Here is a 12,264-nt window from a genome sequence, read left to right on the forward strand (position 1 = left end):
ACCAACAAAAATACTTAAAGGTTAGTTTTAGGTTGTCTTGGCATCGTGACCAATGCTTAATTTGTCGAAGTTAATCTTTAGCGTCCGCTTCTTAGTAGTTGACGCTAAAGTGGAAGCTATGACAAATTATAAAAAATAATAATAATAATTGAAACTAACATCATAATTTATTTGGCCAAACTAACGCTAAGAAGAGAGGGAAAACAACGATAAAAAAAAAATGTTACTATTATCAATAGTTTGGCTTTGTTGCCATCTCAATGCCTCTATTGTTGCTCAAGTGACACATGATTTCCTCTTATATTTTCTCCCCCTTTTCTCATCCCTTCCATTTTATCTTGTCTCGCTCCATCTCTGCTTGGCACTAACACAAACTAGAATTCCCGTTCACCACCCATCAACACAGAACATTGTCGTTCAAATTTATCTTGCCCAAAACCTACCATCTATAATGAACCCCACACCCAAAACTTGCAACCAATAGAGATAGGAGAGAAAATTAGAGAAGAAATAGCAGTAGAGGAAAAGAAGAGAGTGAATAGAATGAGATCGAGTGAGGTAAGGATGAGAGATTGAGAGAAGAAGAAAGAGAGGGTTTAAAATTAGGAGGAGGAGGAGGCAAGGAAGGTTTTGGTTTTTCATGCTAAAATTCATAATCATTTGATATGAGTTTTATTTGGTATGACTTTAAAATAATTCACATATCGATATGTAATATGTATAGTTCAATCAATCATAAAACGTGATTTCAAAAACAACAAGAAATGATTATTATGTCATTTTTATTTTTTAATCCATAGATCTTAAATTGCCTAGTCTCTAATATAAGATTAAGCTAATTAGGTTAAGTTTTCTTAGAAAGATTAAGGATAAAGTGGTCTTTTTAATAAAATATTAAATTAAAAATCAAAATAAAAAATAAAATTTATTGTAAATGATTAAATTATACATAATACACAATGATATGATTCATTCTAAAGAGATACTAAAGTAACCATTTTTATTTTATCATTATTAGAGTTTAATATTTAGATTCAGAGGACTTTCAAATTTAGATGGAGTTGACACTATTTAATATTAAAAAATCAAAATAAAATGAGATTTTCAAGGTAGTGTTCATGTAACATTGGCTAGGTCAGTGCTACTAGTGTTGATATCGTGGTCAATGCCAAGCTTTCAACTCTAATACTTACATTTCTGGGAGTAGTTATGAAGAATTTTCCTTAACAATAGTATAAACAGTAACTATACTACTAATTGATCATTAACATTTTGCATTATATTTGACAATATTTTTAAACAAAATTTAATTTATTTGTGAAATTTAAAAGACTATTTAACTAGCTAATTTAAGCCACAACTCTCAGAAATAACTTCTCATCGTAGAAAAGGAAAAAAAGAAGTATAGAAGGAATGACAAATTTTCTACACTGTTTCATCAAAGGGCAGTGACATTATAATATGAAAATATGGCAAGGTCAAAATTGAGAGAGAGAGAGAGAGTGAGAAAATCGAAGAAGGAACCGATTCTTATGTAATTTAACCTTCCCCTCAAGTTATCTAAAAAAAAAACTTCCCCTCACGTGCCAAGGATTTGCTATATATTTCGTTGAAATAATATAGAGTTAGGTTTTGACTCGAGTGGGTGACCTTGCTAACTGGCAAAATTTATTATAATACGCGGTTCACATATGCGCGATCGGTGCCGTATATTACATAAAAGAAATAGCAGCTATGTCTAATTTAAAAAGGAGATAGAGAGAGTAGGATCATAGACCTTAGTTTTCAACTACTTAGAGCTATCACCTACTGTATATTTTCCGATACATTTCCACATGAAGAAAAAAAATGAACATTTTTCTTTTTTACCTCCTTTTATGGCAAGGAATAGCGGCCCAGTTTGGTTCTCACTGTATCCAATTCTGTTGCTAAAAAAAATAAATTACAAAATGGTTATTCCCTGGCTATGGCATATTTCATTATATACTTTTAGAAGGTAGGAAGATATAAAATTGATTTGGTCATTAAGAATGAGAGCTTAAGAATAATACTTAAAACTAAAATTTATTGATAAAAACAAAAAAAAAACATTTTAGAAGTTCTTCTGGATTTCTTAAGAGTGATAATATATGAAGATTCATATATAATTAAACACTTCATTAATACATTTTTTTTCTTTATCTTTCTTCTTATAATATAACATTACTTCTCTCTAGGTTTCATCTAGAAATTAGGATTCCATAGATAGTGATTCGTATGGTTAACTACTTAACTTATATATATTGTACATGTCGTGCATAATTACTTTGTCAAACTGGTGTCAATAGCATATGTTTACAGTAAAGAAGGGAGAAAAAGATATTCCATTTAGAAAGAGATTAACGAGAAATGCCAGCTCTATTCTGTTATGGCAAAGTATTGCGGTAGTGTAATTTTGACCAAATGAAAGAGACAATTTATTTTTCTTTAGCCCAAAGAAGGCTCCAAATTTTAGGCTATTTTTTTTTATAAAAAGAAAGGTTTCAGAGGGTCCTAGTCCCAGTCAGGACTTAGCCCAAATCTTATTAATATATTGGTCATCTATATGATCCAAATCAACCTACCTACACCTCTCTTTGGGCCTAAAGGCTAACTATTTGACATCATTATTTTAGTCAAAATCACTAGTTATGCTCACACTTTGTTTCTTGGAATTAGAGTCAGTTTTGTAACTCAGTGGTTCAATCTATTATGTCAAAATCACCTCAATCTCATTTAATCCACATACTTTTGATTCAAAAATGTTTTTGTTAGAAATGTTTTCTGAACCCATATTTTGTTTTCATTTAGAGGAAAAATAATGCTTGAACAGAGAGAAAATATAACCAGCACTAGGTTTACTGCAATTCCAAAGTTTAATTTTGCAAACGTTATTTCTCCATATGGATTCTAAGGATTGTGTATGAAGGTTACTTCCTACTCCCAATATATTGATTTCGGAATCTTGAAATTCAAATTCAAACCTCAATATTCAATAGAAATGAATGATCCTTTATCCCTTGTACCATATCCTCCTCCAAAAATTCTATTACACTGGAAGAAGAAAATGGTTACTAACCAGGAATATAGGATGTACACTTTTAGTTATCTTTTATATGGATTATGGTACTCCTGTACCAACATCAATATATTTTCTTTTGCCGACAAACAAAAATTGGAAGAAGAAAATGTCTTCTTCCAAAATCAGATAGAGATATGTTGTTGAATGATGGCAGCTTATAACCAAATTAAAATCACACACACGTACATATATTCACTGTTATCCTTTAAAATCATGATGCAAGTATAAAAACTACAGCCAAATTCTTAAGGAGTAGGATTGGTCCCATTACCAAAGTCTTGAGATAAAAGGTCCTTGGAAATGCAAAATGGAAGATGCTGCTTGTGATTACATTTTTGTTTCTTCAAATGCCCTTAATATCTAAGGAACACAGAATGGTAACCTACATTGCACAAAACACCGACCAATCACTAAATCGCTAAAAAAGTGAGAGGATCAAAAGTCAGATGTGCACGTGCACCCTTTTCCCTTGGCTTATTTTGGCCACAATAATAATCTATTCAATGATAGACTTTGTAAACAGAGATCTTGACCAATGAAATGATTGCTAAGCTAAGAGCATTTGAAGTCAGAACTTACAAGCAACATTGAAACTTTGTCCTCCACTGAGCCACGGGATATGAAAAGAGCTCAGAAATATTTGCCTTAATGTTGGCCACAAACTTGTTCCCGTGACACAAAGACCCCGTGAATGTGTTGAAAAAATATCATACTCCTGATTGGTTATATATTGGCTAATCTATGTACATAAGACAATATTGCTTAAGGTGATGGGATACAATTTCTACTTATTAAATTATTACTTGTTGTGGAGATCAGATTTTTGTTTCTTTGTTAGTTATGGCGAACACTTGTTGTCCCATTGAGCTGGAGCCTAGGACACTGAATCAAGTGCAGTTCACTCAAGCAAGGGTACATGCATAACCTCTACCTCCACTATTATATCCAAATTATTTAGGTTGTACATTTGCTTTGGAGGCTAAATTTCCTAATATTTACCCATGATTCTTGATAATCTGTGTTGTTTCTTGCAGGAAGTAGCTGCAGAGGTGGTTCAAAAGTTGCAACCACGTGAAGCATCAGCTCTGTTTATTGAGGTAAGATCGATTTCAAAACCTAGGATATTTTGTATAGAGTGATGATACAACATAATTGATACTTGAACTCTTTTCCGTTCTAAATACTTCATTAACACTTAGAATTCTTATTTGTCTTTTTTTATCACACCATTTACTTGTTATACTTGCATTTTTTTTCTCTTCTATCTCTTTTTTACTATGATGTTCACAAGTCATTTTTGTTTTGTATATGTGCTTAGGCGAATTTTATAATAGACTAACCGGTGAACCCTGTAGTATTCACTGTTGGATTTTGCTAAAAATTAGATCAATAAAAATGTTCACAAGAAATGAGGCCTTTAGTTACAAATTTGTGAATGAATCGTCCATGTAAACTAGGCCATTAGATCTTATTATTTATTTCCTAAAATTATATATATATATATATATATATATATATATATATATATATATATATATATATATATATATATATATATATACCAACGACATGATGACTTAAGAGATTACTACCTCTAAAAATTCAATTTATATAGTTAGCTATAGCTTGAAATTGAACTAATTCTAATTACTACCTTAATTATATTGGCTGTAACAAAATCGAGTTCTTCATAATACGTAACATCCATAGCAACACGAGACATTCTTAAATGAAACAAATACAGTTATAGACAAATTAAAGTGGCCAAATATGTCTCTCACTGCGAGAAAATTGCGGGTTAGCGAAGTAAATAAAATATAGTTACTGTAACCGGTTTATTGCCCTCCAATGTGCTTCTTGAATTGCTTATCTTATCAATGAAACCAATGCTTATTGTTTGTTAATGAAGGGGCTCATGCATCCAATACAGGAGGTGATGCACATGGATGAAAACGGAAACCTAACTGAGAAGCTCGTTGATTGCATGAAGAAGGCTGAGTCTATCCCTGATGACAAAGCTTGCCATTGCCAGTGCTCGTGCGCTGCTGTAAACCCATTTAAAGAACCACTTTCTGCACCGTTTTGATTTATGCTTTATTACTTTACATGCTTGTATTAAATTCGTCCTTTTTCCTTCTCACGCGGGTGATGTCAATGCAAATATTGCTAATAAAGTGCAGGGTTCAGACATTGTTCCTTTTATTTTTTTGGGTTATGGGCATGCATGATTTCAAGCCCACACTAATAACTCTAGGACTCATTGGAACCAACTCCATTATTATGCAAATATACTAAAGTAGCCTTTCCAGAATAAACGACCCGAAAATTTTCCAGAAAACATCAGATTTTTCTGATGTTTAGATCATCTTAGTTAGATTTGATTGTACGTTGGTTCAATAAGGTGTACCGTTGTTATCTGGGCTTTTGTTTTATTTCAATGTTGAACAAAAAACATAATTGAAAAATCTTAGCATGTCTGTATAACATTTCTTCTAGTGTCACCGAGGATTAAAAATTCAAAATAAATAAAATTAATTTAACTTTCTCGAATATTTGTTAAATTTGTGCAAAATATGATTTAGAATTTGAGATTCACGTGCATTTTTTATAAGGAATGTTCTGAATTGGGCTTAAGACTCAATTCATGTAGTGGGTCACCTCGGCCCAATTAATACTGGATCAACCTAAATCAGCACCCACGAACAAGACTTCAAAGATGATGTCATGAAGATCAAATTACATCCTCGCCCCGGAATAAAGTCACCATGTTATTACATTAAGGGAATATTGCCCTTGAAATGTTTAGGGTCTTGTGTCAGATAGTTCAACCCAATTTAGACATCTATAAATATAATCAATATCGTTGTAGTAGGTAAGCATTTGTTTTATATTGCTATTCAAGTGGAATATTCATAGACTTGAGCATAGGAATACCTTATATATGTATCCATCCATTTCTTAGTGTCTCAGCTTTGCTAGAGAACTCGAAGTTACTAGTGACTTTAGAGTTTGATCCAACATTACATAAATGTCAATCCAAATCAATCGTTTCATCCCAGACGCACCATTGCCTCAGCCCTCATCTTAGTTTAGAGATTTCGTCCTCAGTCATCAATAGTCTTATCTTAGCTAATCCCAAACACCTTTGCTCAATGCTCGATTCTAGTCAATTTAGGTTTATTCAAATTAGAAATATTTATATAATAGTAGGTTAATTTTTTAGTAAAAATTTATTCATATATAAAACTCAAATTCAATATGGGTTATATTCTATGTGAAACAGATTGTCTTGAGGCTCGGATGGCTATTTAATAACATGAATCACTCACAAGTGAATATTCATGCTTATGGGGATGTTATTTGGGAAGTCATAGATCTAATTCAAAGGGATTAGGCAGTGACAGTGTCTCATGTATGTTAATCGCAGCAGTAATGAAGTTGCTGATGAATTGGATAGAGCGTATGCAGCACTTTAAATGGAGTTTGCTATGCCTCCACATGAAGCCTTGAATGCTTTCCTGCACGACCAGGCTAATGTTGGCTAGTTTCTATGTTTGCTTTTTTTTTTAATTTCCTTATTGTAACAAAAAAAATATTTTCAAGATCACCCATAAAGAAAAATATGAAGTGTATATTGATAAAATCTAAAAACAAGGGCTATTTTTTTCCTCAATGAATAATCATGGATTGGTTTTTATATCTGGGATATGGGAACTTTCCATTCCAATCTAATTCTTCTGCATATCAATATACGAATAACGTAGATGACTGTTGTACCCCTTGTGTTGCGTGCGTTAGAAACAAGTCTCATTCATTATCCACTGTCAAACAATTTTTATATATGTTTGAGATGAACCATAAAGCCTTGGTGAATGTGCTGCGAACATTATTAATTGCCTCCTGGTTGCTGAGAGTGCAGGTTGATACACCAACTTGATCATTGATAACTGTTCAGTGTTCACAATAACACATTAATTAGCACATAGAAATTTGAATTGATCAGTGATCAGTCTGCGAACAAAAATATACTTGTCCCATTGGCTCCTAATAATGTCCAAAATTTATATTCCCTCCATTCTTATATATAAGATTGAAATTTAAATTTAAATTTTATAAATAAGAATGGAAGAATATTGTATTGAATGAGATATATTACAGTTCTGCGGTACTTTCAGCTTGGATTGATGTGTTGATATCTTGCTAACCATTAAACTTTGTAATAAAAACTACTTTTATGCAAAAAAAAAAAATACAAGTTGATTTAAAAAATTAATGTATTTTACTTATTTTTTGAAATAATTATATATACTTATATTTTAATTTAAAATCATCGTTTATATTTTTAAATTTGATTCAAATTAAAAATTACCTGTGCAATATTAGGATACTTGCTTGCTTAACGTTAATTTAATTCTTTAAAATCTATTTCAGTGAAGAACAATATTACACTTAAATATTTTAGACTATTTAAAACTTAGTAACTTACTAAGAAACCAATTGAAAAAAAACATGTTTTTCCATGACAAAAAAAAATATTTTTCTTGAAATAATTTCATATGTAGCTAAAAAGTAATTCTTTCATATTTAGTTGATAAGTTTCATCATTTAATCATAAAAAAATAATACCATATGTAATATTATACATATTTTTTTAAATAAAAAATGCATATTGCATTTATAAATATACCTCAAACAAACAAACAAAAAATCATACTTTATCTATGCAAAGATTCTCACATTATTAACTAATTAACTAATTAGAAACGACGTGACTTTTAAAGTAAATATTAAATAAGTTAATAGTTTTTATCATATATGATAATATAAGATTAAATGATAGTGATCCTAACAAAACGATAGTGTAATTTTTTTTTTACACTATCAATATCATTATATTTAAGTTAAATTTGTTAAAAAAATTCTTCTAATATTTCATTTTGTTGTTTACTTGTTTTCAAAACGTTACCCTTTAGGTCAATAGGTCATTGAATTGGGCACGAAATCTTCCTGAAAAATTGAATACACGTTTTGTATTGTTTATATGTTTAGTCAATGGCTCCATGATACTAAAATGATTGTATTTTCTTTTTCTCTTGTGTTTTTTCTTTTCTCGAGAGATAGAGATTGTAGCTTTGTTTACATGTAATTTCACATTAATATTTTTCTTTAAAATAATTATAAACTCTCTTCTACTATATTCAATACTTACGAATAAAAAAATCATACACTTCTGCATAATTTATTTATTTTAACATTATTTTTAATGAAGCTCAAATTGAGTATGATCATATTTTTAAAAGGAATTGAGTATGATTATTATGGTGAGTAAAATCCTACTTTTGAGTATTTGATGTAGTTATATATTAAGGTTTAACTTAAAATAATTAATTAAACTAAAATAATTTCACACTAATTGATTGACACATCATGAGTATGTTTGGACACAAACAAGGATAGACAAGAATTTAATGACTAAATATGAAAATTAAAATTAATCTAATAAATATATTAACTAGCATCGAAATCCATATAAAGTATTCATAATTATATATTTTTTAAAATAATCTAAGAACTATAATAGAAAATTTATTTACATAGCATATAAATTAAACATTTTTTAAACATTTGATAATGGGAACGACATAGTGATTTTTGACAGCCCTGGGGTGTTCTACTACATCAGTGGAACTGAATCTCATTGCCAGAACAGCGAGAAATTGATTGTAGAGGTGATGTTGCCACATTCAATTCCAAACTCTCCATCACCACAGGGTTTCTTAACAGGGGTGTGTAAAAAAATTGATTTGGATTCAATCAAATTGTAATTGAATCTAAATCGAATTAGTTTTTGTTTTTAAACTAGATCAAGAAAAATAACTAAACTGTTTTATAAAATAAATTCAATTAACCAAATTGTTTCTACAAAATCGATTCTATTATGTGAACTGATTTTCATTTGAATAGTTTTTTTATTTGAAAAAAATAGTTTGAAAACCAGTTTAAAACTGATCTACCTCTTAGAATCAGTTTAAAATTTATTAAAACCAATTCTATTAGGAATCAATTTTTTAAAATCATTTTAATTTTGAACCGATTTTCAAATTAGTTTGATTATTTAAATATAAAATCAAATCGATTAAAATCGTTTAAAACTAGTTGAGTTTAATTTTTTTGTTGAAGTAGTTTTTGCACACCCGTATTTCTCAGTATCGGCTCCTTCACCTTCTCATAGCTGAGGGGTTTCTGTCTCCATAGTGCTTGGTTCAGTCTTTATGGCTCTTTTGACCAGTTTTGTAACCCTCAACTTCTCTTCTTCTGGTCAGAGTGCTTAACTAGTTTTTTTTATTGCTTTTGCAATCTGATTTGTCTAGGTATTAGTATTAGCATTTCAGCTATAATTATTTTGTATCCATCACATTGACGTTACTATATATGTTATTATGTTTCCTCCATTTATAATCATGGCTCGACTTTCTTTTCATTTTTAAGTTTAATTGCTTTTGGATGCAGTGTTGTACTAGTTTATGGGGTGCTGACAGCAACTCAAATACTTTAATTACCCCCTCTTCTTGTATTTCCAACTAATAGAAAAGTACATTAATATAGAGTGCATGTTTAGGTTAAAGTTTATAAAAGTTAACTTTGAAATGGTTTTTATTTTGCAAATTGAGTTTGAAACTTGATTTTAGGAAATATATAAATGTGCAAAAGTGCAAACTTAAAAATCCAAACATACCTAGAATCTTCCACTACATGCTTTATATATTCGATGTTCTGTTGCATGCGGTTTTAAATGCATGATGTAGAGTGTAGACTTTCATGAATGTTGATTATGTTTTATGTGTAAATAATCATTTCTTGTGTTCTATTAACCTCCTTTCCACATGTACTCTTTGAAAATTTTGGAACACTTTTCTGAAAACTTTTCTTCATTATAATCTTTTGTATATGAAAATTTTAATTTGATATGAATGTTCACGTAAAAGGTAAATAGTTTATTTGCCTATTATTATTTTGATCGAGGATATAAGGCTACCAGGTCATATATTGAAAATCATGGTAATTGAATCTTTAAATGTATAATAAACTTCTTGTTGCACCAGGATTTAATTACAAATTTAAACATTTATAAGTGAGATTTTTTTAATTATTATGAGAAATAGAACTATATATCTAATCTATATAGTATATATTTATTAATCATACATTCATATTAACGATCACATTATTTAAAATAATTATAAAAATTTACTTTTTAATCTTCATCATTCATATATAATAGAATAACATAAATAAAAGTTCTTGTTTATAAATTACAATCATATAAGTTTTCATTTGATAGTCTGATATAATAATATATGGATTTTGATAGTATAATAATATGATATTATAATCTCATCCCAGTTTAAGCTTTTACCATTCATGAGGCGTAATTAGAAAATAACTAAATTTTGGGCTCTATAAAAAATACAAGTGTTTGTTTCATGTACTTCCTTTTTTTCTTCTTGCACCCCCAAATATTTTTTAAATTCCCATATTAACCTTCCTTTATTTCAGAATAATAATTCCAAAAGTGTATAGGTATTCCAAAATACACCTATTTTGGAATACAATTTTCATATTCCAAAATAGCTATTTGTTTTTGTTTTTCAGCATGTGTGCCAGTGTGTCACATTGTTTAATTATAGATAGGTTTAAATTTTATTTTAGTCTTCTAATTTTTTTTAAGTTTAATTTGATCTTCTTATTATTAAAAGGTTCAATTATATCCTGTAACTTTTAAAATGATTGAATTAAGTCCTTTTATTTTAAAGTTTCAATTAAGTCCCTTTTTTTTTAAATAGATTCAATTTGATTTCATCTAAAAACCAATTTTAATTTTATTTTTTAAAAAGAATGGAGAAAGAAAAATGGGACCATGCAAAAATTTGTTTTCCGGTTATAATAATTGATACTTCTTTTCTAGATGAATTATTAATAATTTATATGTTTAAATTAGCTAATTAGTGGAATACTGGTAACACTCTTTTTAAAAACTGTTGTTAATATGTTGCCTAAAGTTTAGGCCACAACTTTTTTTAGGCCACATTTTCTTGGTTGTTGCCTAAACTCATTTTTTGTTGTAACGAGAGTGTCACTAATATTTCTCTAATAATTAAACAATATTATTTGATTATCTTTCTGTACCAAATATATATATATATATATATATATATATATATATATATATATATATATATATATACTTGAGTCTTGATTAGATAAATTTCTCCATAAATATTTGTAGAAGAAGAAAATAAGAAAAAAAAAAATAAAACAAATTTCTTCATTAAGTTTTAAATTAACTTATATAAAAATTAATTTGTATAATTTTTCTTCTTTTTAAAATTATTTTTAACTTGTAGAAAATAAATTGTTGTTTTTTTATTCTTCTATAAATTCTTATAAAACAATTTACACCTTAAATTAATTTTAGGGTCTTCATAAAGAACTCAGTCAAGTGCTAGTCTTTGATTAATTTATAAATATCCAATTTTCTCTTTTGTCATTGTGTTTAATTCTTTCATATAATAATCCTCGCATTTGGCATGCTTCCATTTGGTTGTTATTATATTTTCTTTACAATAAACATTTGTGCATTATTAAAACAAAAACAGTCAATAAATTAACTCCTTGTAGAACAAGGACATCACACTAATTATAAGATCCCACCACTTAATAAAACTGCCATTACTTTCTAGATCGCAATCTATACAGAATATCTCCTTTTTAAAGGACAAATTTTAGTCTTCATGCATTATTGAAAGTGGTGGCTGTAATTATCAAGTAGTATTTAAAACCAGACACGGCTACTAATCATCAATATTACAATTTGTATCTAATATATCTCAAGGAATAAGTTTGAGTTTAATGATTGAAGAGCCTTATTTATTTATTTATATATATATATATATATATATATATATATATATATATACTTTTTTTGTTTTATATCAGAAGTTTCCTATAACTTTTAGGAATGATATTAATCATCCAACAAATTAAATGTTTTTTTAATAAATACCTCATCATATATATCATTCCTAAAAGTTATATGGAAACTTCTGATATAAAACAAAAAAATAACATGCATTATGTCCGGGATATGATTATCAAAAGGGCAT

At 28.7% G+C, this 12,264-nt stretch overlaps 1 protein-coding gene across 2 annotated transcripts; it reads left to right on the plus strand.

Annotated features, from left to right (window-relative positions):
* The first annotated feature begins 3,749 nt into the window (after nucleotides 1–3,749).
* LOC114424535 lies at nucleotides 3,750–5,302 on the plus strand. 2 transcript variants are annotated; one of them, XM_028391393.1, is made up of 3 exons: nucleotides 3,750–4,012; nucleotides 4,135–4,197; nucleotides 5,031–5,302. In XM_028391393.1, the coding sequence occupies exons 1-3, from the start codon at nucleotides 3,941–3,943 to the stop codon at nucleotides 5,184–5,186; spliced, it is 291 nt and encodes a 96-aa protein (XP_028247194.1). In that variant the 5' UTR covers nucleotides 3,750–3,940; the 3' UTR covers nucleotides 5,187–5,302. The 2 variants fall into 2 exon arrangements, with proteins under 2 accessions (XP_028247194.1, XP_028247195.1); XM_028391394.1 differs by having other exon boundaries at nucleotides 3,825–4,012; nucleotides 5,010–5,302.
* The last annotated feature ends 6,962 nt before the right edge of the window (nucleotides 5,303–12,264 follow it).

This window comes from Glycine soja, chromosome 8, assembly GCF_004193775.1.
Source record: "Glycine soja cultivar W05 chromosome 8, ASM419377v2, whole genome shotgun sequence".
NCBI lineage: Eukaryota > Viridiplantae > Streptophyta > Magnoliopsida > Fabales > Fabaceae > Glycine > Glycine soja.